The sequence below is a fragment of the Polypterus senegalus genome, chromosome 15, assembly GCF_016835505.1.
Source record: "Polypterus senegalus isolate Bchr_013 chromosome 15, ASM1683550v1, whole genome shotgun sequence".
NCBI lineage: Eukaryota > Metazoa > Chordata > Cladistia > Polypteriformes > Polypteridae > Polypterus > Polypterus senegalus.
The window spans coordinates 3,216,362-3,241,409 of record NC_053168.1 but is presented as its reverse complement, the minus strand read 5'-3'; the positions used below and the strand labels follow the sequence as shown (position 1 = coordinate 3,241,409).

Here is a 25,048-nt window from a genome sequence, read left to right as displayed (position 1 = left end):
TATGTTTTATAATTCTTCTGACCTGTAGCTGTGATGTCTTTCACTTGGATGTTAGAGGTGGCATTGAGTAAGTAAAGCTGGGAAGAAATATTTCTTGTGTGTGTTTTCATCTAAGGCTGTAAAGCAATAAAAACGGGAATATTTCGAAGGGGGGGGGTTTCTCTTCTATACCCACTGTATCTTTGAGAGGTGTAACGGTTAGGCTGATGTCTCCTTTTCTCTAAATTGGTTGTAACTATGCCTCTACTTTAACACAAGACGGGAACTGAGTGCTCGATAGACGATTCCTCGAGGTTTCTGGATTCTCTCCTTGACCCTTTTCATTATACTGAGCTGAGCTGAGCTGACAGTTTCTTTGGTGCGCTCGGCCCCCTACTCCAACATGTCACCTAACAGTGGTGCGTGGTCTTACAGTGGGCAGACCAGTATTTAGAGCATCAGTTCCAGTTCATTGGAGCCGCATTTAGATTGAACTGATCAAGAGACCAATAGCAGTAGAGTGTTCTACCGTGTTAGCCATAGATTGATACAGGAGGAAGTCGGGTGAAATGACGCCTTTTATTGGCTAACTAAATAGATTACAAATACAAGCTTTCGAGGCAGTTAAGGCCCCTTCATCAGGCGAGGGGTAACAAAGAAACTGAAAAATCCTCTCGCTTATATTGGGACAGCAAAGTGATTTTTTTCTTTCATCTTAACAACCTTTTTGTTCAAATGTTAGCAAAATGAATACGTCTGAGATGAATTAACCCTGAAAGAAGAGAACAATGGACTAATAAAATGTAGAGATAAGGTAACCATCACTAGATAAAGTTCTGTATGGTTTTTTTTTTTTGAAGTGCATTGCCTGTAAGATCGGCCTCTGATGTAGTCAGCTGGTCAGTCAGTCTGCTAGTCCACATATCTGGTCATAAAACTCTTGTCTATATTAAGACCATTTTGTAGAGTGTTGAATTTAAGCAGAAGTTTGTATTCCCATTCCTGTTGGGTCTTGAAATTCCCCATAAGCACAGTGACCCTCAGATCCTTTATGCTGTGGCCATTACTGTTCAAGTGTGCTGCCACTGGAAGATCAGGGGCCTCATGTATAAACGGTGCGTATGCACAGAAATGTTGCATAAGAACTTTTCCACGTTCAAATCGCGATGTATAAAACCTACACTTGGCGTAAAGCCACGCACTTTTCCACGGTACCTCATGCCTTGTCGTACGCAAGTTCTCCGCTCAGTTTTGCAGACTGGCGGCACCCAGCGTCAAAGCAGTGCTACTGTTCCTGTGTGATTACTCCTTATTTTCATGACGCGGCTTTATAAATACACAGAAACTAACCGCATATTGTTTATTAGTGTAACGCATCTGATTGTAATTAACTTGTAACAATATAATGGTTCAGGGAACAGCCATAGTATTACAAATACCAGAACTGCTTTAGCGTTGTTACTCTCACTTCTCCTTCTTCTTCTTCTTCTTCTTCTTCTTTCAGCTCCTCCCATTAGGTGTTGCCACAGCAGATCATCTTTTTCCATATTACTCTCACTGCACCACTCGGAGTATTTATATCACTGTATCTGAGTGTGAATCACAGCAGCAGCTGATCGGAAAGGGAATTATCGGTATACAGTTTTAAGGACACGCTGTCTCAGCCACTGCAAAACGTTTTAAAGCCTTTCCTGTACGGACCTCGCGGTTCAAAACAGTTTCATCCCAAGAACTTTAAATACACATTAAATCAATTGCTCCTTGTAGAACTGTTAGGACTTATAAGTACAATCACCTCACTGTAAACTTGCACTACAGTTATAATATCTCACAACCTGAGCCACTTTATAAAGTGCGTATTTAAATATGATGACAAGATCATTGTTAAGGTGAAATGCAGCAAAATATGTTTATTAAATTATACAGATAAAACTTTAACTTCATTTAAATAATCTACAGTGGCTTGCAAAAGTATTCGGCCCCCTTGAACTTTTCCACATTTTGTCACATTACAGCCACAAACATGAATCAATTTCATTGGAATTCCACGTGAAAGACCAATACAAAGTGGAGTACACGTGAGAAGTGGAACAAAAATCATACATGACTCCAAACATTTTTTACAAATAAATAACTGAAAAGTGACGCTCGTCCACCACACTACTTGGTCTCTTATTCCAAGTGTCTATCGTTCTTTGTGTAAAGAAAAATTTCCTAATGTTTGTGCGAAATTTACCCTTCACAAGTTTCCAACTGTGTCCCGTGTTTTTGATGAACTCATTTTAAAATACAAGTCTCGATCCACTGCACTAATTTCCTTCATAATCTTAAACTCTTCAATCATGTCACCTCTTAATCTTCTTCTGTTTAAACTGTAAAGGCTCAGCTCTTTTAATCTTTCCTCGTAACTCATCCCCTGTAGTCCTGAATTAGCCTAGTCGCTCTTCTCTGGACATTTTCTTACCTGCCTCTTCCTCACTTAGCGACTCTCTTCATCAGCCTGTGCTCCGGCACACAGAAGCCACCATAGTGGAGACGTCACTCTAACCCTAACCTGCTGAAATCGCTTCTTCTGCACCTCAAGTCACATGCAGTGGATTCAGGAGGTCTTCGGACCCCCTTCGCTTTACTTTTTTACACAGTTACATTGCAGCCTTCTGCTAAAATAATTTCATTTTTTTCTCCATACTCAGAATGACAAAACAAAAACAGGATTTTAGACATTTTTATTAAAAATAAAAAGCTGAACTATCCCAATGACACACGTTTTCAGAGCCTTTGCTCAGGACTTAGCTGAAGGTCCTTTGGCCACCATTCCAACATGGAGTCTCCTTGGGTCTTCTCGACATGTCAAGCTTCACCCCTCTGGATTTGAGGACTTTGTGCCCTTCTTATCAATAGCACCTGATGACCCCGACTCTCTCGATTCACTAACACAATGTCTGACTTGTATCTCAGAATGGATGAGTAGTAACTTTCTCGAGTTAAATAAAGAGAAAACTGAAATCTTAGTGATTGGCAATAATGGATACAATGAGGCTATTAGAAATAAACTGGATACATTAGGATTAAAAGTCAAGACGGAGGTAAAAAGCTTAGGGGTGATTGTTGACTGTAATCTGAATTTTAAATCACATATTCATCAGATCACTAGGACAGCATTTTTTCACCTAAGAAACAGAAGTAAAGTTAGACCTCTTATATCACTGAAAGATGCTGAGAACTTAGTTCACACGTTTGTTTTCAGTCGACTAGATTACTGTAACGCACTCCTCTCAGGACCACCCAAGAAAGACATCAATCAGTGACAACGAGTGCAGAATGCAGCTGCTAGAATCCTAACTGGGAAAAGAAAATCTGAGCACATCTCTCCAGTTTTGATGTCACTACACTGGTTACCTGTGTCATTCAGGATTGACTTTAAAATTCTGCTTATGGTTTATAAAGCCTTAAATAATCTGCTCCATCTTATATATCAGAGTGTCTGACACCTTATATTCCAAATCGTAACCTCAGATCCTCAAATGAGTGTCTCCTTAGAATTCCAAGAGCTAAACTTAAAAGAAGTGGTGAGGCGGGCAGGCGGCCTTCTGCTGTTATGCACCTAAAATCTGGAATAGCCTGCCAATAGGAATTCACCAGGCTGATACAGTAGAGCAGTTTAATACACTGCTGAATACACATTACTGTAACATGGCCTTTCTATAACTTCACTTTATCTTAATTTAACTTAATCCTGATACTCTGCATGTTCAATTCCTCATAATAACTATTCATGGTGGCTCTAAAATCCGTACTGACCCCTGCTCTCTTTTTCTGTTTCTTTGTGGTGGTGGCCTGCGCCACCTCCACCTACTCAAAGCTTCATGAGGCTCCAACAATGATGGATGGATTAAAAGGCAGAAGTCTACGTGACTATGTGTAAACCTGGCTTTGTAAATGTGACGCTGTCCCCCTAGCTGAGGCGTCACCAGATGGATACTCGTTCCTTCATAAGTCTAGAGATTCTGGTCGAGGAGGAGGCCTTGGAATAATTCATTGTAACAAAATGCAAATCACTTCTAAAAATTTAGGCAACTTTACATCCTTTGAGGCATTCATTTTAAATATTAAAACAGATTCCAACACAATTATAGTGCTAGTCTACAGACCACCAGGGCCATATTCATTGTTCATGACTGAATTTAGCAACCTTCTGTCTGATTTGGCTATAAATTATGATCACGTAGTTCTGATGGGGGATTTTAATGTACACATTGATGTGGAAACTGACACTTTTAGCAAATGTTTTACTTATTTGTTAAATTCAGTAGGATTTTGTCAGATTGTCAAAGGTCCAACTCATAACCACACATTAGGTTTAATTATAACTTACAAAGTTGAAATTCAAAATTTAAATATTACTCCATTAAATGTAGTTATTTCCGATCACTTCTTAATTACGTTTGATTTAGTTCTGCCCATGCCAACGCACTCACAGATTAAAACAAAGACAGTGCGACATCTAGATTGTAATTCTGCTTCAAAATTTATAGATACCTTGAGTAAGTCGAGTGTAATTGTGGAAAACCATTTAGATCAGTTAACATCAAATGTAAACGTGGAAAACAATTTAGATCAGCTAATATCACATTATAATGTGACCTTGAGAGATGCTCTGGACACAGTGGCTCCCCTAAAACAAAAGTGATCAAAGCACATAGAAACTCTCCCTGGTTTAATGAAAATACTCGAGCTCTTAAATTAGAGTGTCGAAAACTGGAGCAGATGGAGAACAACAAAGCTACATGTCTTTCAAATTGCATGGACAGAGAGTGTTAATAAATATAAAAAGCCCTCTTTAAAGCTCGCTCAGAATACTATTCTACATTAATAGATAGCAATAATAAAAATCCTAGGGTACTTTTAGAGCAGTGGCTAAATTAACAAATGGGAATTCAGATCAACAGTGCAAAATACCAACAGATATTAGCAGTACAGACTTTATGAACTTCTTCAATGAGAAAATTAAAAATATAAGATCCCAGATCTCTGCATCACAGTACAAACCAAATACTAGCTTAGCAGACCCTGCGCACATTGCATTCAGCACTTTAGTAATTTTAATCCTGTAACTCACCAGGAAGTCTTAACTTTAATTACTAAAATGAAGCCCACTACTTGTTCCCTAGATCCAGTGCCAACAAAACTAGTAAAAAGTGCAATGGATGTTCTTGCAGCCTATTCTAACCATTATCAATAGTTCATTACTGCATGGCACGTACCTGATGCACTAAAAGTGTCAGTCATTAAACCTTTACTTAAAAAGTCAGACCTAGACCCACACATACTAAATAACTATAGGCCTATTTCAAATTTACCATTTCTCTCTAAAATACTAGAGAAAGTAGTCGCCAGTCAGCTTCAGTCACACCTTACGCATTACAATTTATTTGAGAAATTCCAGTCTGGCATTCGACTGGTCATAGTACAGAAACGGCACTAACACGGGTTGTAAATGACATTCTGATATCCTCTGATGAAGGAAATTCCACTGTAATTATGTTGTTGGACTTAAGTGCAGCATTTGACACCATTGACCATTCTATTTTACTGCACAGGCTAGAAAACGATGTTGGGCTTACAGGCCCGTGCTCGCTTGGTTCAGTTCTTATTTATCAAATCGATTCCAGTATGTACAGAAATGTGCTGACAGTACTCCATCATTATACACAGAAGTTCAATATGGTGTCCGCAGGGCTCAGTACTGGGACCTTTACTGTTTTCACTTTACATGCTTCCACTGGGATCTCTCATTAGGAAACATAATGTTAATTTTCACGTATGCAGATGACACCCAGTTATACCTTTCATTTAAATCAAATGAAGTTTCTCCGATGTTGTCTTTAATTAGTTGTGTTAGTGAATTAAAGGAATGGATGAATGAGAACTACTTGTCTTTAAATACAGATAAAACAGAGATGTTAATTGTTGAGGGAATGACGCTGATCACAGCAATATTTTGTCATCATTTAACTCAGTTGGAATCCCAATTAATTTTACTGAATCAGCCCGCAATCTAGGAGTTATCTTTGACTCTAGCATGTCATTTAAAGCATATTACAAAGTGTCCAAAACATGTTTTTTCCAAAAATATTAGGAAATTAAGGCGCTTTCTAAATAAACAGGATTGTGAGAAATTAATTCATGCATTTATCTCTAGTAGGATTGACTACTGCAATGCGGTGTTCACTGGCTGTTCAAACTGTTCTCTATACAGCCTCCAGTTAATCCAAAATGCGCTGCAAGAATTATTACAAGAACAAGAAAATATGAACACATAACCCCAGTTCTTAAATCTTTACACTGGCTCCCAGTTAAGTTTAGGGCAGATTTCAAAATCCTCCTTTTAACATATAAAGCATTAAATGGCCAAGGTCCGCTTACTTGTCTGAACTTATCATGACTTACAAACCTGAGCGCACATTAAGATCTCAAGATGCCGGTCTGCTTAGGATTCCAAGGATTAATAAAATAACAGTGGGAGGTCGAGCTTTTAGTTACAGGGCCCCTAAACTGTGGAATGGTCTTCCTGCTTCCATAAGAGATGCCCCTTCAGTCTCAGCCTTTAAATCCCGGCTGAAGACTCACTACTTCAGTTTAGCATATCCTGACTAGAGCTGCTGATTAACTGTACATACTGCATCTCTGTTGTTAGTCATTAGCACTAAAACATAAGTAACATGATAATTATATTTGAATACTAACCCTCACCTATTCTGTTTCTTTTCTCGGTACCCAAATGTGGCATTGGTGCCACGCCCACCTGCCAAGTTGTTTGCCTGCCTGTGGTAAAGTCATCCCTGATGGAGGATCACAGGAATCATGAGAAAGAGGAGTCCTTTCATCGGAGCAACGTTTCAGCCGTGGCATGGCCAAATGGGGAGGCAGCTAGATGGATGAGGTCTCCAGGACTCTAAAAATATCCAAACCTAATTATGTCATATCATCTACTGTTAAACCGTACTTCTAAAATTTTTATTATTATGCTGTCTTAAGGAATTGTTCTGTTCTGTGTATATTGTATTGTATTGACCCCCTACTTTTGACACCCACTGCACGCCCAACCTACCTGGAAAGGGGTCTCTCTTTGAACTGCCTTTCCCGAGGTTTCTTCCATTTTTCCCTACAAGGTTTCTATTGGGAGTTTTTCCTTGTCTTCTCAGAGAGTCAAGGCTGGGGGGCTGTCAAAAGGCAGGGCCTGTTAAAGCCCATTGCGGCACTTCCTGTGTGATTTTGGGCTATACAAAAATAAACTGTATTGTATTGTATTGTATTGTACTATCATCATCAAGTCCTTCCGTGAGAACCCTAAATCCAAAGAGGACTGTTTCATTTATGTTAGGTAGAATGCCCAGAGGGGACTGGGTGGTCTCATGGTCTGGAATCCCTACAGATTTTATTTTTTCTCCAGCCGTCTGGAGTTTTTTTTGTTTTTTCTGTCCCCCCTGGCCGTTGAACCTTACTCTTATTCTATGTTAATTAATGTTGACTTATTTTGTTTTCTTATTGTGTCTTTTATTTTTCTATTCTTTATTATGTAAAGCACTTTGAGCTACTGTGTGTATGAAAATGTACTATAGAAATAAATGTTGTTGTTGTTTCTTCTTTGCAGATCTCTTCACACTCTGTCAAGTAGGATGAAGACCATCAGTGGACAGTCAGAGAAATTTCTGGGCTCTGGTTGGGCCGCTTATTCTTCTTTCCGGATCTGGTCAACCACAGGACTTCCAGAAATTTGTAGCTACGATGGCTTAGTCTTTTGTTTTTTGGATGTCTTCAATTATACATGGATGGTCTGATGTGGGGCAGATCAGCAAGTGATTGAGATCCTGGACAGCCCTACACTCATAAGAATGTCTGCATGAGCTGATAGGAGACCTCATTTTCTGAAGGTTGGTGTTGAATCTTGACGGACCAACTCTAATATGATTTAGGTTTCTCTACAATGCATAAAGCAGATGGCTGGCAGGGGCAAATCTGGGTTGTCCAGTTTGCTCTTCTCACTTGGCTATTCGGTTCTCCTCCCGAGTTCCTTTCAAGATCCGAAGCTCTTCCTTGATCTGAGCCATCGTGAGCCATCGTGGCTGGGACACTCCCACTCCTGTGTTGTCTTTGCTTTGTCTTGTTGAAAGGTGACTCTCTGGGTCCGGTCTGAAGGACTGAGGTGCTCTGGAGCAGGTTTTCCTTACTCTGCTTTGTTTGACTTTCTCATAACCCTGGTTGGTCTACTGGTCCCCAACCTACAAATTCCGTGTAATCTTATGGGTGTTCATAATGGGACCGTGCCAGAGAAGCACTGCCATCTGTCACACTGGGGAAGGAACTGCTCTGGACGGACAGTCTTCTCCAATCCATCCATTAATCTTTCACACCAACTGGGAAAATAACTGAGAACCAGGGTTATACCATCATTTATAGTGTCTATCCATTAAGGACTTCCAAATGGATGGGAATCACCCCTCATCCCAGTCAGGGTGCCAGTCCATCCATAAGGGCGCTTACAGGGTATTTATGTGTTGTTATTATTTAAAGTTATTTCTTAAGTCAGTAATTCTATAATAATATTCTGTCTACTAAATGTTTTACTATTGCTTGTTCATTGTGGGAGGAGTCCCAGGAGGCGGGGCCAAATATGGCTATATAAGTAAGCTGAGAAGGCTCAGCAGCAGAAGATCATTCGTTTTCTGTGAAGTTTGTGAGGATTGCTGTTTTTAGTGGTTGGATTTTGTGTTTTTTTGATTATTCTTTTGTAGTCGGTTTACTCTTTTTGTGGATTTGTTTGCCTGCTCAGGATTTCCTTTTGAGGCAACTGCTGGGCATCTTTCTGCTCTGTTGAGCTTTTCTTTGCATTTTTATGTTTTCATCCAATAAATCCTTGATTTATAAAGTTTACAAAATACTTCCCCTTTTTACTTAAACTGAGGGTTTATGGTGATCCTCCTCTTGTTGGGCTCTTTGCTATATTTCTAGTTGTTCTGACAAGCCTGCAGTATTAAGAGTCTGGCTGAGATCAGGCGAGCCTCTGCTGGGCAGACCTGTTAGGATTCTGGCCTGCTCCCTTGCTTGTTTAAGGAGGCCTCACACCCAGTTTACCATCATGGAAATGGTGGAGTGCAGCGCCTCAGATGCTCTTTTAATTCCAATCTGTGCGTCACTCTTTGACTCTCGCTTAACCCACCTCTGCTCCAGCTGTAGGATAAAATCTGGAAACAGTTGTAATATATCCTAATTGTGTAATTCGTCTTGGAAAAAATGTCAGTGAAACTGTATAATAATAGTAATACTACTACTACTAATAATAACAATAAGTGCAATGATAAGTACTAAGAGAGATTTGGGAATTTCCAGTTGCAGATTATTTTCTTCTCTCAAATGCATTTTAGAGCTTTTTGGAGCTGAAGCAGCAGGCCAGGTGGTTGTACTGCCTGGATCATGTTAGGAAGAGACAGCGAGGGTCTGAACCAAAAATAATATTTGAGATGGAATGAGTAGGAGTTTAAAAAAGTAAAAAGCTTAAAGTGGTAAAGTGGCAGCACTCAGAGTCGAGGACAAGCTGCACTGACTCAACAAGAGACAGTCAGGGGGATCAGAAGGCTGAGCCAAAGTCGTTGATGAAAACCTAATTGATCTGTTGTCACATTTAAATGCTAATCAAAAATCAAAAACCTTAATGAAACAAATCTGTTAACCAGGAAAAAAAAATCATCAAACATCATCTTATCCTAAACTTGGATACCCTGGACACGCATACTCAGCATTAATCTTTGCAGAGCACTGTCTATTGGAATGTGTTTTTTCAATGCATGTGGTAATAAAATGCATTGCCTTTGTCATTCCAACAGATGGTGCATCACAAACACTTATACTAATAAAATACAGTACTACACATGTTTGTGATGCATCATCTGTTGGAAAGATAAATGCAATGTATGTGTCTCTGCCATATGCCATTTAATATGGGATTCATAAAAGCAGTGTTAATGTTTGTGATGCATCATCTGTTGGAATGACAAATGCAATGTATATGTCTGTGTGATATGACATTTGGTAGGGGATTTGTAAAATCAGTGTTAATGTTTGTGAGGCACCATCTGTTGAAGTGACAAAGAAATAGTAACTGGAATGACATACAGACACCATTTATTTAAGGTGGGTGGTTCATATGTTTATGTAATTTATGTTAATACTGATTTTTTTTATTTTTTGTATCCATATACCATGTATCGTTCTCTGATATTCCTTACATTTTTTGGTGGAATCCCAAGGCGGTGGGGCCACCCTAATGATTTAAATTCAGGCGAGTCTCTTTCCAGTTCATTAATTGCTGTTGGAGTTGTAAGTGTTGCTTTTCTTTATTCTACTTTCTGGATTTCTTGCTCTGTTTTTGGGTTTTCTAAATATTTAATTTTTGTATCTGCCTTTTTTCGGCAAATGTTTGCCTTTACTTTGCCCTTTTGACATTGTGTGCTTCTTTTTGTGATGTTTAGATACATATCTTTATTTATGAAGATCTTCTACTTGGATTTTCTTTAGAAGCCAAATTTTGCTTTACATCTTATCTCCCTTGAGAGAAATCCTTGGGATCTCTCTGTGTTTCAACTAAAAAAACTATTTTCTCCATTTATGGGCCTGTGTAGGCCAAAGCCTGCAGTTAGTAGCTGGGGGCTGGCTGGCTTTGTGGTGAGTCTATGTTGGACTTTTGTGGGACCTTTTGATGGCCTCAACCCATTTTTGCTATGTTCCTGGCTCCTGTTCATGCCACAAGTCACTCCCATGGTGTTCTGATTGCTCTGACATGACAAACTAACAAAGGGGTGAGGCCTGCAACATAACCTACAAAACAAACCTCACCACTGAGCCATACCCGACCCCAGGAAAACAGGAGGCTGACAAGGCCTTAAAAGGGTGGTCAGGCTTTTCAATTCAAAACAACAGCAAAAAGTCCCTAAAAACCTTAAAGTATGCCTTACCATAAGGAGAACTACAAAAACCCTGGCTGGAGAAGACAGAAGTCCAAAAATAGTTTTTTTTTTTTTTTTTTTATAAAAGAGCATAAAATAATAAATTGAAATAATAAAATAGAAAATAATAATAAAATAGAAAAATCCTCAAAACTGAGCAGCTCAGGGTAAAATGAATCAGTTTGCTCGTCTCTGATTTGAGACACCATAAGGATGTCACGTTCCATTCAAATGCTGATCTTCTCGGACACTGGGCTCGCTTGACTGATTCATTAGGTGGAGAATGGACTCCAATTACAGCTGCAAAAGGTTCATCAAAAGAAGGCCAAACTGACAATTCAAAAACTCCACTGAACTCCAAACACTGCAGCTGACTCCGCCCCTCTGGGCTACTTATCCAGATGGAGGGAGGAGCCAGCAGCAGTGACATCAGTGTGTGGCCCCACCCCCAAGGGCTCTACCTACAAGGTGCTTGAAATGGCCCTGCGTTTAGTGGGGTAACGTGTCATTAACGAGTAAACAACACAACTCACAGAAATAAGAACATAAAAAAATAATAACAAAAGCAACAATAAAACAGAAAAGATGCATAACTCCTGGTTGTAACAACCTCATAGAGAATCACAAGCAGTAAACAAACCTCAGAGCACTCCATTGTGCTGAAGCACTGCCAGATGAGACCACCGCTCAAGAGTGGCACTGGTCCCAAAGTACAATTGTGAGTCACATTGTGCCCTGGCAAGGCAAAGAAGATTCTGTCTGCAATTTGGTCCATTCAGACCTTTGCCATGATTATACATTATGATGGACGGCAGGGACGTCCCAGAACGGGAAGAAGGGAGAAAAGCAGCCTTTTCGGGACACTGCCTCCCTCGGGACGCTAGGTGGCAGCTCCCCTGGACGACAATGGTTCCCCGGATTCCCTCAGGGCATCCTGGGACATGGAGTCTGTTTCTTCAGCCCTGTTGGGTGCCGTGGGTGCCGCCAAGGGAAGCTCACAAACAACCCGGGGATTCCTACTGTTACTATGACCCAGAAGAACTTCGGAGGCACAAAGACAGAAGCCCGCAGTACTTCCGGGCTATTTGAGAACTGAGGATGTGACATTGACCCGGAAGAGAAGAAGGAGTACTGGAGTAGTCATGGACTATAAAAAGGACTATAGGAAACCCAGCAAGGAGAGGCCGAGTTGGGTGGTAGTGTGATGGAGTGCTGGGTGGAGAGGAGGATTGTGATTATTGTGATTATTGAATTGTGAATTGTGGAGTGTGCGGTGCTTTGTGTACTTTATTTAAGAAAAATATTAAAATTATTCTTGGTGCTTTTAAACATGTGTCCCGGACGTCTGTCTGGTGGGTTCCACAGGGCAACAGCGCCTCTAGCGTCCACAACATTCTGTTTCTTTCTTGGCTACTTTTACGCTTGAATTACAATTATAATTATAATATTGCACTCTCTTCCACTGAATATATGGTTACCATATAGTAAATAGTCTTTTCTATTTTTTCCAAAGGGGACTGTTTCACATCATACCCTTGGTTTATTGTATTAGGATTATCCTATCATACATTATCTGCTTCTCCATGGTACTGTTTAACATCATTCCTTGGGTTTATTCTTTTGGGACTGCATAAAATTATTTTCGATGTTTATAGTATTTCGACTGTATTACTAACAGATGGCTCTACTTTAATCTTTTCTACACCGCTGCTGGGGGGCTTGTTTTGTTTTGGACGTGCTCTGTCTCTAGACATGTCAAGGGACTGGGATTCTGAAAATGAGGGTGTGGGAGAGAATTGGGGAGGAGAGAGAGCAAGCGATTTCTAATCTGTTCTTTCTACCCCCACAATTATAAGTGCCACAATAGGTTTTATTGCCATAACACCAGGGAAATTGGAAATTAAGGTTAAAGCTGTCTTATATAATAATGTACTACCTTAATTTAAGACTGTAAAATGTTAACAAAAGTTCACAAGCAATGTCTCTATGACCAAACTGTAAACTTTGTGAACTGGAATGTCAAAGGTCTCAATCATGAATTAAAGAGAAAGGAAGTACAGTGGTACCTCGGTATACGTCTGCTTTGGAATAAGTCCAACTTGGTATACGTCCTGTTTAGAGGCAAAATATTTTGCTTGGTATACGACCTTTGTTTGGAATACGACTCGTGTGCTAGAACAACACGTGAGGTATACCGGGCGCGCGCCTTCAAAAAAAAAAAGTTTTAACCTGTACAGTAATCCCTCGCTATATCGCGCTTCGGCTTTCGCAGCTTCACTCACAGATTTTTCGCTGCTTCGCGGGTTCTGTGGACAAAATGTCTTTTTACTTCCTGTACATGCTTCCTCAGTTGGTTTGCCCAGTTGATTTCATACAAGGGACGTTATTGGCGTATGACTGAGAAGCTAACCAATCAGAGCACGCAGTTAAGTTCCTGCGTGCTGAATGCAGTGTTAACCAGGAAGTCTCGTCTCGCTCATTCAGCATCAACATGTTTCGCTGTGTAAAGAGTTGTGCTCTTTTGTGTTTATCTTTGTGTGTAGTCAAGCCCTTCATTACGGCTCCAAAACGATCTGCTACTGCTTCAGGGGCCGTGTCCAAGCGCCAATGGAAGGTGTTAACGATTGCCGAAAAAGTAAACATTTTGGATTTGTTGAAGGCTACGATTCTTTTTATTTAAAAAGTAGGAAAGGAATATAAGATCTACGGCCGCAGTGTCCTTTTAACCAGAGTGCAAAATGAGTTGTAAGTGGATGTAATAAGGCAGTAGTCTGGATGGAATCTGCTTTAGGGATTTGGATTGAAGAAGAACAACGGCAGTGCTACACAATCGCCTGAAGAGGCTCCTTTAAGGGCTGTAACGCTCTCCTTTGTTATGCAGTAAAATTAAACTCATTGTTAAATGAAAATGACTTGTCCGATATTTCATCTAATTGCTTTTGTATTTATGTATTTTAGTATTAAGCAGTGTTTAAATTATTTTATACAACTCCATCAATGTATAATATGCCAATAACAATAGGATTTTGTTTTTCATGGGAACGAATTAATCATTTTCCCATTATTTCTTATGGGAAAAATTTGTTTGGTATAAGTCCTGTTTGGTATAAGTCAAAGGGTCTGGAACGGATTAAGGATGTATACCAAGGTACCACTGTATTCTGTCACCTAAATGGTCTCAAAAGCCAAGATGACATTTTTACAGGAGACTCACTTAATCAGCAAGGATCACTTTCAGTTACAAAGAGACTGGACTGGCCAAATATTCCACCACAGTTAGATAGATAGATAGATAGATAGATAGATAATGAAAGGCACTATATAAAAGATAGATAGATAGATAGATAGATAGATAGATAGATAGATAGATAGATAGATAGATACTTTATTAATCCCAATGGGGAAATTCACGATTATTTTTTTATTTTTAATTTTTAGATTATATAAAGAAAGATATACAAAGAAAACTAGAGGTGTGGGAATCGTAATACATAGGACCATTTCATATGTAATATCAGATGTAATATCTGGTCCTGATGTGATGGCGATGGTAATTTTATTAAATGTAAAGTGATTTTGATAAATATCTACGCACCCAATGTGGAAGCATAGAGACTTCATCCTTAACGTATTTGCATCCATTCCTAACGTGAACACTCATAAAATTATAATGGCTGGGGACTTTAATTGTGTTTTAAACCCAGACATGGACATATCTTCAGCTGCAGTGGTGATAACCTCTAAAATTGCAAAAACAATGGCACAGTTTGTAATCAATGATAACTTATCAGAGATTACTAAATTCATACTTAAGAGCATTTTCCTTCTTCTCATCAGTATATCATTGTTACTCAAGAACTTTTTTGCCCACAATCAAATCTTGCAAGTACAACACTATTGTTATGTCCAACCAGCCCCTATGATCATGGAGCTCACATCACTACACCCCACATACTCATCTTGCAGCTAGGATCTTAACCCCCCAACTGTACAGAATTTATATCCAAGCAAATTGATTGTTTTTTATAGACAATTACATCGTCAAAGGTCTTTGCAGGTATACTCTGAAAGCATTTTTTAGAGGACAGATTATCTCATATCGCTCCCACAAAAATAAATTGGAAACCAAGAAGGCCTCAGAGTTAATCAGTGAAATTACCAGAATAGATCGAGAACATGACAGGTGTCCAAAAGAGAAACATCAGGCTTTGCAATCACAATTCAACCTCTTGACAACAAAAGAAACAGACCAACTCATTTTTAAATCGCCACATCATGACTATGAACACAGAGAGAAGGCTAATAAGATCTTAGCTGAACAAAACCACAATCAGGAAATGCAATAGCAGTAATCACCAACACTGACTGAGACAAAATCATCGTCCATAGAAATATGCACACAGTTAGAGAAGACTATACGTCCATATATTATACTCAGTTTAAAGAAGACAAAACTCAATCTAATGTGTTTATTTGACGCATTACAGATACCACATCCAGGATACTCTCAGTGCAGCAGAACTGGATAAACCTCTGAAAAATCTTAGAATTACTAGACGCTACAAACTCACTTCCGAGTGGGAGAGCAGCAGGCCCTGATGGCTACCCTGCTAAATTTTATTTAAAAACAATTCAATTAAGTCAGCTCCCCTTTTATTAGCGACGCTTATAGAAGCCAGAGACACTAAAATTCTACCTCAAACCTTTTGCCAAGCATTAGTTACCATCTTTCACTACAAAAAATAAAGGATTTATTACAATGTGCATCATACAGACCAATCTCACTTCTGAATACCCATGTTAAAATACTCTCCAAAGTTTTAGCAAGAAGGGCTGATTCAGAATTACACATAGGAAGTGAAAATGTGAGATCTGAATACATAAGGGAGGTCTGAAAATTGAGAGTCCTCCTTATAAGAATAATTTAGGAGTCACAGTGGACTCGACACTATCAACTGCCAGACAGTGTTCAGAAGCCATTAAGAAGGCTAACAGAATGTCAGGCTATATAGCGCCCTGATGTGTGGAGTACAAGTCACAGGAGGTTCTGCTCAAACTTTCTAACACACTGGGGAGGCCTCATCTGGAGTCCTGGGTGCAGTTTTGGTCTCCAGGCTACAAAAAGGACAAAGCAGTGCTGGAAAAGGTCCAGAGAAGAGCGACTACGCCGATTCCAGAGCTACAGAGGATGAGTTATGAGAAAAGATTAAAAGAGCTGAGCCTTTACAGTTTAAGCAAAAGAAGATTAAGAGGTGACCTGACTGGAGTGTTTAAAATTATGAAGGGAATTAGTACAGAGGATCGAGACGGTGACTTTAAATGAGTTCATCAAGAACACGGGACACAGTTAGAAACTTGTTAAGGGTAATTTTCACACAAACATTAGGAAGTTTTTTTTACACAAAGAACGATAGATACAAAGGCGAAGTACTGACCTTTCTTCTTTTGTTTCCCTAGAAGGACCGAAATGCCACCGCCATAGACGTACCCGGAAGTCTGCAACTCCCTCCAGCTTCCGGGGTCCTTTCTAACCTCCGGCCCCCCAAAGATGACATCATTCTTCCCATCACTCAACGCTGCTCTCTCCCTCATTTCCTGTGCACCCTTATAAATGTCCGACCTGCTTCATTTTGACTGTCTGTTGTACTGGCTAGAAAACACTGACTAAACCCGAACATTTTTTTGTCTTTTACAGTATACAGGGCTTAAAACACCCCAAACCTTTATGCTTGTCTGTGCTTTTATTACACACTATGGGTCATCTCTGCATCTAATTCTCCATCTTGGTCTACTTCTGATCCAAGATTTTTAAACTTCTCCGCTCTTTTGAAGGGCTCCCCCTGCAGGCTAACTTCTGAATCCTGATCACCATTAAACCTCAGATATTCTGTCTTCTTCTTCTTCTTCCTATTTATCTTCAGTCCTCTGTCTTCCAAAGCCCTTTTCCATTCTTCCAACTTCCTCTTTTCTGGTGCTGCACAACACAATGCTATTAGCTCAAAGCTCACACTTTTATCCCATGACTCAACACATCCATAAGCAGATGAAGAAAGTAAGGACCTCAAGAAGACCCCTGGTGCAGACCTCCACTAACAGGGATCTTCTCTGTTACCCCAACATTGCTTGTAACCCTCCACAGTTTCCTGGAACCTCCTCACACACTTCTCTGGTCCTCCTTTCTCTCTTGTGCACTTCCAGACCTTTTGATGTGGCACCTTCTCTAGATCCACAACCACCATATGCAAACCTTTCTATTTTTCTCAATGTTTCTCTATGAGTTGTCTCAATGCACAGATTGAATGAGATGTTCCTCTCCCTGGCATAAAACCAAACTGCTCCTCCACTGTGGTGGTCTCTTATCTGAGCCTCCTCTCTATAACCTTTTCCCATTTTGTTCATTGTGCATGTCTTCAGCTTTATCACTTGATAGTTTCCAAAGGGGCGGCACGGTGGTGCAGTGGGTAGCGCTGCTGCCTCGCAGTTAGGAGACCTCCCTGCGTGGAGTTTGCATGTTCTCCCCATGTCTGCGTGGATTTCCTCCTGGCACTTTGGTTTCCTCCCACAGTCCAAAGACATGCAGGTTAGGTTCATTGGCGATTCTAAATTGTCCCTAATGTGTGTGTGTGTGTGTGTGTGTGTGCACGCCCTGCGGTGGGCTGGTGCCCTTTCAGGGGTTTATTTCCTGCCTTGCACCCTGTGTTGGCTGGGATTGGCCCCAGCAGACCCCATGACCCTGTAGTTAGGATATAGCGGGTTGGATCATGGATGGATAAATGTCACCCTTCTCCCTATAAATGGGTCCAATCCCACTGTTCCTCCACTCTCCTGTTCTTTGATCTTCTGCCTTCTACCAGGTCATTAATTATCGGAATTCCCCTTAAAATTCCAGGAGATGTTTGCTCCTCCATGGGAGACTCTGGAGCCCAAAGGGCTTTGCTCCACTGCCACACTCCAGGCCTGCACACGTCTGTCTTTGCTCTTTATGCAGGAATCATGAATCTGATTAGGAAACAAAGACAGAGCTACGAAAACCAGTGAAGACGACCCAATCTTAAGGAAGTGAATTTTTAGCAGAATAGACACAGATGAGTCATATAGAAATTTTGGCCAAACTTCAAATTTTATTTATGACATTTAGAAAGTTCACAAAGTCAAGTGTTACAGCATTAGAAACAAAAAAAAACAAAACAAAAAAAAAAAAAGAAACATGACATGTACATTTTCAGCACCACTGAGCACCAGAAGCTCTTAAAGTAACATGGGGGATAGCGGACCTCTAAAGTCGATGTCTGTTAATCTGTCTTTGGGGCTGTCATTAAATAGCAATTGGTGTAGGTGGAAATGAAAATAAGATTAAAAACAGATCAGACACAGCTACTGACAGGAAATGTGCCAACTTTTTATTACAAACAGATTCAGGCGTACTTAATAAATAATTCTAAATTGCGCTGCCACATCGGTAGACGGGACGATGGCTTCTTCCTTCTGAGGAGGTGTGCACGTCTATGCCCCATACCAGTCATTGCTAAAGTTTGTAAAGTTCATATTTTCATGAGGTAGCTATGTGCACATTTGGGTAAAACCTACAAAACGCTCGGGCAGCGACGTACCTCGACGAACTGAAGGCACGCAGTGGGGGGAAAAAACGAGGGGGACCTCAGTTAGGAGTTACGGACGCAGTTAATGAAGATGACGATGTGTGCGAGTTGGGATTCCTTTTCCTTCTTCTTTTCTTTGTCTTTTATTCATTTCTTTGGATATATTGTTTATTTTTGAACAGTTTAGCCTTAGTTTTGTTTGCCTCCGGTCGTCTCAATTTTGTGTTCCGGTAGCCCTTTCGCGTCTTTTGTACCCATGGAGAGCGACCCTGGAGGTTACACGAATTACGACAGGGTAAAAATCAAGACGATGGGACTTCAATTGTCTGACGTGGATAGATTCCAAATAAATCCTGTGCACGTTTGCTTTCTCATTTCCTTGTTTGACTTCATGGTCTCTAACTTACTGCCTCTGTTTTCTATTACGGCCCCTCTCCGTTTTTTGGTTGTGATCTCCTGTCTCTCCTGGTCGATCCATTCCACCTGGTTGTATCCCAGTGCCACCTTATCAGGCCTGGTATTGTTGGCATGGTGTTCTGTTGCTTCTGCAACATCATCAGAGTTGTTGATCTGTGGTCATAAAAGATCTCAGGGCATCTTTTGTAAAGAGTTGGGTGTTTCCCGGTGTCCTGGCTAAATTGCCCATTCACCGTCAACTAATCAGCTTTAAGGTTAGTTGGCATCACTAGGGGCGGGGATTTGGGCAGGTGTGGAGGGAAACGAAGTACAAAATAAGCTCAAATTTTTTTGGTTGAATGGGCAGACAATCCTCCTAGGTGGGCACCCACTTAACCCCCCCATGTCTACCTTTAAGGTCATACAATTTTGGGGAGGACATGATGGCGGGCGTATTTCTGTATCATTTGAGGTTTGGCGTTTTTTTCACAATTCTTCAGTTATCTACTTTTCATTGTTCTGCTTCACACTGCTTTTTACTGATTGGTTGGGAAGAATTTAGAAGGTTTCTTTAGTGGCTTGTCATTGGCTTTTTGACCCTGACTAAGTAAATTTTATGAAAATAAGCTAAAACCATGAAATGTGTAGTAATGTACTGTATCTGGCAAAGCATTTGCTGTATTTAAAGTAAGGCCTCCTGATTGTTTCTTCCTCTACAGCGGCATTCATCCTGAGTGGAAAGAAATCCCAAGTGAATTTGCGTTTGTCAGTGTTAAAGGATAGCGGGCACTGCTCACTGTTGTACTAAATGAGATAACTCTACCCACGATACCATATAAATATATTGATTTTGGTATACGTTATAAAACAGAACAGAAAAGAGAGTAGTAATAAGATGAACTCATTTGGCATCGTCTGTCTAATTGTTATTCTTACTGCAAGATGTGGATGTTATACCCTTGGGGAAATCACTGAGCCGGTGGCAATGTTCAAATTTCTAACGTGAATGAGAAAACCGCCTTCGAAAATACAAATCCAGTTGGATAAAACAGTTAAAGGGAAACGGGGAATCTGCTTGATTGTATTACTTCCAAAAAGATCCGACAATCCTAGTGCAAGTTGTACATGCCGTCCGTCAGGAGGGGTGCTAGCCGGCTCTCACACACAGGGCTTCACATTCCCGTTGGGTTTCAAATCGGTTCTTATTTCCGTCGCAGCCACCATACCAGAAGCGAGTGCAGGCGTCTTTCTCTGCGTCGTAGTACCACTTGAGGCTGTACTTCCGACAAGGTCCTTCATCCCGCTGGAGGGCGCACACATCTGTGAGGATACAAGAAAAGAAAGGATGAGCGAAAGCAGTGAAATCAGGCGTAACGCAGTGGACGGCGGGCCTTCCGGGTGGGGGATAATTCTGTCTGCTTATCTCAGTTATTTCTGAACTTCATTTGAGCTTTTAGAGTTTGCACGTTTTGAGGCGTTACATTTCTTGCTTTCTCTTGCTGGTGTAACAGAAGATTTTAATAAAATGGCAGGCAGACACGTCAGTAAAGTTTGGGGAAGAACTGGGTTTGCACCCATGTGGGCTATCTATCCATCCATCCACTATCCAACCCACTATATCCTAACTACAGGGTCACGGGGGTCTGCTGGAGCCAATCCCAGCCAACACAGGGAGCAAGGCAGGAAAAAAACCCTGGGCAAGGCGCCAGCCCACCGTTGATCTGGGCTATAATCCAATATAATATTTCAAAATTTTTTTTTTGACTTTGCCCCTTGTTTTTTGAAGCACAATTTACATTCCTTTGAAGTTTTATTTTTCTTTTATGAAGAATTAGTTTCTTCCAATTATTTTAAGTTTTAGTTTCATGTTTTGGCTGTTGAAATCAATTCCCGTTTTACCTCTACGTCATTTTGTGTTTTAATGAGTGCCTCAACTTTGTCAAGGGTTTGCCTGCCTGCGCTATGGTGTTGATGCGCACCGACAACCAGAAGTAGGTGGCATGTGACGTCACTTTTGCAAAAGTATGAAGGTCAGCAGCCTTGCAGTATGCTGTTGTCCAAGATTACGGATGCAAAACAAAAATTCTGGTGCCACTTTTGAGTTGCCCTTGAGATTTGTTAGGGATGCAGGACTCCAATGAATGTGAAAATCCGTGAATACATTTAGGGTCCCCCAAACCTCACCGCCTTATACTGTGCTGTTGACCTCAAGCCATACCAATAACATACTGTGGACCATCCAGCCAATGCTAGACAATACAGGATACTGTATGAAACGGTTATACCCTTTACTGTACTGTACAGCAGCAGGTATACAGGTGCATCTCAGTAAATTAGAATATCATCGAAAGGTTCATTTATTTAAGTAATTTAATTCAAAAAGTCAAACTCATATATTATATTGATTCATTACACACAGAGTGATATATTTCATTTATTTCTTTTCCTTTTGCTGATTATGGCTTACAGGTAATGAAAACTCAAAATTCAGTATCTCAGAAAATTTGAATATTACAAAAGACCAATTAAAAAAATGATTTTTAATACAGAAATGTTGGCCTTCTGAACAGTCTGTCCATGGCCGCACTCAATACTTGCTCGGGGCTCCTTTTGCACGAATGACTGGATAAGCGTGGCATGGAGGCGATCAGCCTTTGGCACTGCTGAGGTGTTATCAAAGCCCAGGATGCTTTGATCGCGGCCTTCAGTTCAACTGCATCGTTGGATCTGCTGTCTCTCATCTTCCTCTTCCTCATAGATTGTCTATATGATTTAGTTCAGACGCGTTTGCAGGCCAATCAAGCACAATGACACCCCGGGCATTAAACCAGCTATTAGTATTTTTGGCAGTGTGGGCAGGTGCCAAGTCCTGCTGGAAAATGAAATCCGCATCTCCATAAAGCTTGTCAGCAGAGGGAAGCATGAAGTGCTCTCAAATGTCCTGGTGGACGGCTGTGCTGACTTTACGCTGACTTGATAAAACACAGCAGACCAACACCAGCAGATGACATGGCTCCCCAAATCATCCCTGACAGTGGAAACTTCACACTGGACCCTCAAGCAACTTGGACTCTGTGCCTCTCCACTCTTTCTCCAGACTCTGGTACCTCAATTTCCAAATGGATCTGAAAAGAGGACTTTGGACCACTGAGCTGTTAACAGTCCAGTCCGTTTTCTCCTTAGCCCAGGTAAGACGCTGCTGACGTTGTCTCTGGTTCAGGAGTGGCTCGACACAAGGACTGTGACAGTTGTAGCCCACGTCCCCGATACGTCTCTGTGTCTGGTGGCTCTTGAAGCACTGAATCCAGCGCAGTCCACTCCTTGGGAATCTCCTCTGAATTCTTCACAATCCTCTCAAGGCTGCGCTTATCCCTGTTACTGGTGCACCTTTTCTGCCGTCACATTTTTTCCTTCCATTCAACTTTACATTGATATCCTTGGATAAGGCACTCTGTGAACAGCCATCTTCATTAGCAGTGACCTTGTGTGGCTGAGGGTCTCAATGACTGTCTTCTGGACGACTGTCAATGATTGTGTGGCCTACTGGACCAGACTGAGAGACCATGTCAAGGCTCAGGATCCCTTTTTCTGTTGTTTTGGGTTAGTTAGCTGAGTGGAGTGGGACACCAGGAGTCTACAATATGGAACTTTTTCACAATCTTCTAATTTACCGAGATACTGACTTTTGTCACGTCCGGGCTCGGATCTATGGCTGAAGACCTTCATGAGCCTGACCCCTTTGATGTCACTTCCTGTCTTCCCCTTTAAAAGCCTCCACCTTTTCCCTATTCCCTCAGTTCTGTTTTGGACTCGGTTTTGTGCACATCAGTGCTGTATATAAATTTTATGACTTTGTAGCCAGGATACTAATTATACGGGTGGCTGCCCCAAACCTTTCTATGTCTCAGAGTCACGTTTGTGACAATCTATAAATTAACAGAATCAACAGTTCAGGCTGAAACACACACACACACACACACACAAAGGCAATACTCCTACAGCACGATTACAGTATTACTCTGGACATTGAGAGACCCCTGGCCTCATGAAGCTATGATGATAATGAGTGGGTGCTGTTAAAGAAAGTAAACCCGACGGGGTCTCTCACCCCTTCCCATCGTTGGTACTAAATGGGCAAAGGTAAAAGTGTGCTCATTCCATACACGAGTTACGCGTGCCCCTTAAAGTCCATGGCATATGCGCACAGGGGCACCATTCATGCTATTAAGGGCTGGCGCACTCTGAACACTGAGGGGGATAAAAACAGATCGTCAAAATCAAATAATACAGCCAGCTCACTATGGACAATGAGGGGCGACATAAGTCAACCCTGCCTAGGGCTCCAAAAGGGGCTTCGACTGGCATGGACTACGGTGTTATTCTCTCGGTAAAGACAGCAGGTTTATTATTCCAAGTGAGCATGTAGCGGTGCCACATTTGGGGTTTGCATTCTCCTAGAAGTCAGGGTTTGCGAAAGTCAGTGAAAATCCTAGCCGATGTCGGATACCACAAACATAGAGTGTTATGGAACAGACGTCACACAGCGCTGACTCAAACGCCGCCATGAGATCACTGATATTTATCTCCCAAACCCAATACTTTACCTTCATTTGGTGCCCTCTCTTCTTTGGTGCCTTGGAGTGCTGCTGGAACAAAGCAAAGTACACATCGTTTAAAAATCTTGGATAAATAAAAATCTTGCAGTGGGTAGCAAAGGAGACCCTGCCATCTCTCACGTCAAGACTAACTCCTTTGATTTCAGAGAGCTGAAGCTTATCTGAGGAAAATCCACCCCCCAAAAAATGGGAGGCCAACCCATCACAGGACCAACACCCCCGACCCAAATGTAGAGAAAACAGTCCATCCAAAACCACACATCTGTTGGATGTCAGAGGAGACCATAAACCCAAGAAAAGCCCACAGGGAGAGCAAACAGGCACCACATTGAACCCAGCACAATTCAAGAATGCAGAATGGAGGCAAAGAGAATGCGACCGGCTAAGCCTGAGCGGAAACGACGCTGCCTTCTGTGTCGGTTTGTTTTGTAGAGCGTCTTGTGACGGCACTCTGCATCGAGGGGGCACATCAGAAGACAACCTGCGCTTTCTTCAGGACACGTGAAGAACACACTGACACTGAGCAAGTCAAAGAGGTGTATTGAAGACCTCAAACGTTCTGCAAAGTCCCTCATTGGGTGGTTAGCACTCACATCATGGGTTTTGTGGACAGTTTTTATCTTCAGGTCATAAGGCCACTCATTATGAAACTACATAATAGTCATGGAAACCAAGGTCAGGCTGGCATCTTATCTGCATTGGGCAGTGCTTCCTTACCCAGCCAGGAAGCCTTCACAATGGAATGACACCAAGAGACAGGCATCACCGTCAAACAGCGGCTAGTAAGAAGGGCAAGTGCCAGATCTTTATAAAATAAAAAATGGATTCTTCACAAAAAGGACACCAGTCACCATGAAGCTCCATGGAATGGAATTGCCTGTAGAAAAGTCTCCAAACAGAATTCCAAAGGTGAGGCCGAAAACAGACCAGGAAGTCAAAAAATCAGAGATACAATGATTCAGAAAATTCACAATAAGCACAAGGGCACTCAACGACTACCTGACGTATTCACTATGAACCTCCAGGAATTGTGGGCAGGACTGTCTTTATAGCATTATAAGCCCCCGGGCAAAGCAGTGCACTGTGGGGACCCTACCTACACAACCACTCAGCAAGTCACAACATACAGAGATTAGCATGGGGCCCTGGGTAACTGCTCAACGTGCCCATGCCTATCTATCTATCTATCTATCTATCTATCTATCTATCTATCATATAGTGCCTTTCATATCTATCTATCTATCTATCTATCATATAGTGCCTTTCATATCTATCTATCTATCATATAGTGCCTTTCATATCTATCTATCTATCTACCTATCCATCCACCCAGGACTGTCTTAACAGCATTATAAGCCCCCAGGCAAAGCAGTGCACTGTGGGGACCCTTCCTACACAACCACTCAACAAGTCACAACGTACATAGATTAGCATGGGGCCCCCGGGCAACTGCCCA

The 25,048-nt window shown here is 41.3% G+C and overlaps 1 protein-coding gene across 4 annotated transcripts in view; it reads right to left on the bottom strand.

Annotated features, from left to right (window-relative positions):
- Positions 1-18,083: 18,083 nt before the first annotated feature.
- LOC120515362 (collagen alpha-6(VI) chain-like) overlaps positions 18,084-25,048 on the bottom strand; it is a 325,957-nt gene continuing 318,992 nt past the window's right edge. For 2 of the 4 annotated variants that reach the window (XM_039736240.1, XM_039736242.1), the window contains 2 exons: positions 23,581-23,622; positions 18,084-20,296 (listed from right to left, as the gene is read on the bottom strand). In XM_039736240.1, the coding sequence (XP_039592174.1) occupies positions 20,124-20,296; positions 23,581-23,622 (215 nt within the window). In that variant the 3' untranslated portion in view covers positions 18,084-20,123. The remainder of the gene's footprint in view (positions 20,297-23,580; positions 23,623-25,048) is intronic. The other 2 variants (XM_039736241.1, XM_039736243.1) reach the window with 1 other exon arrangement.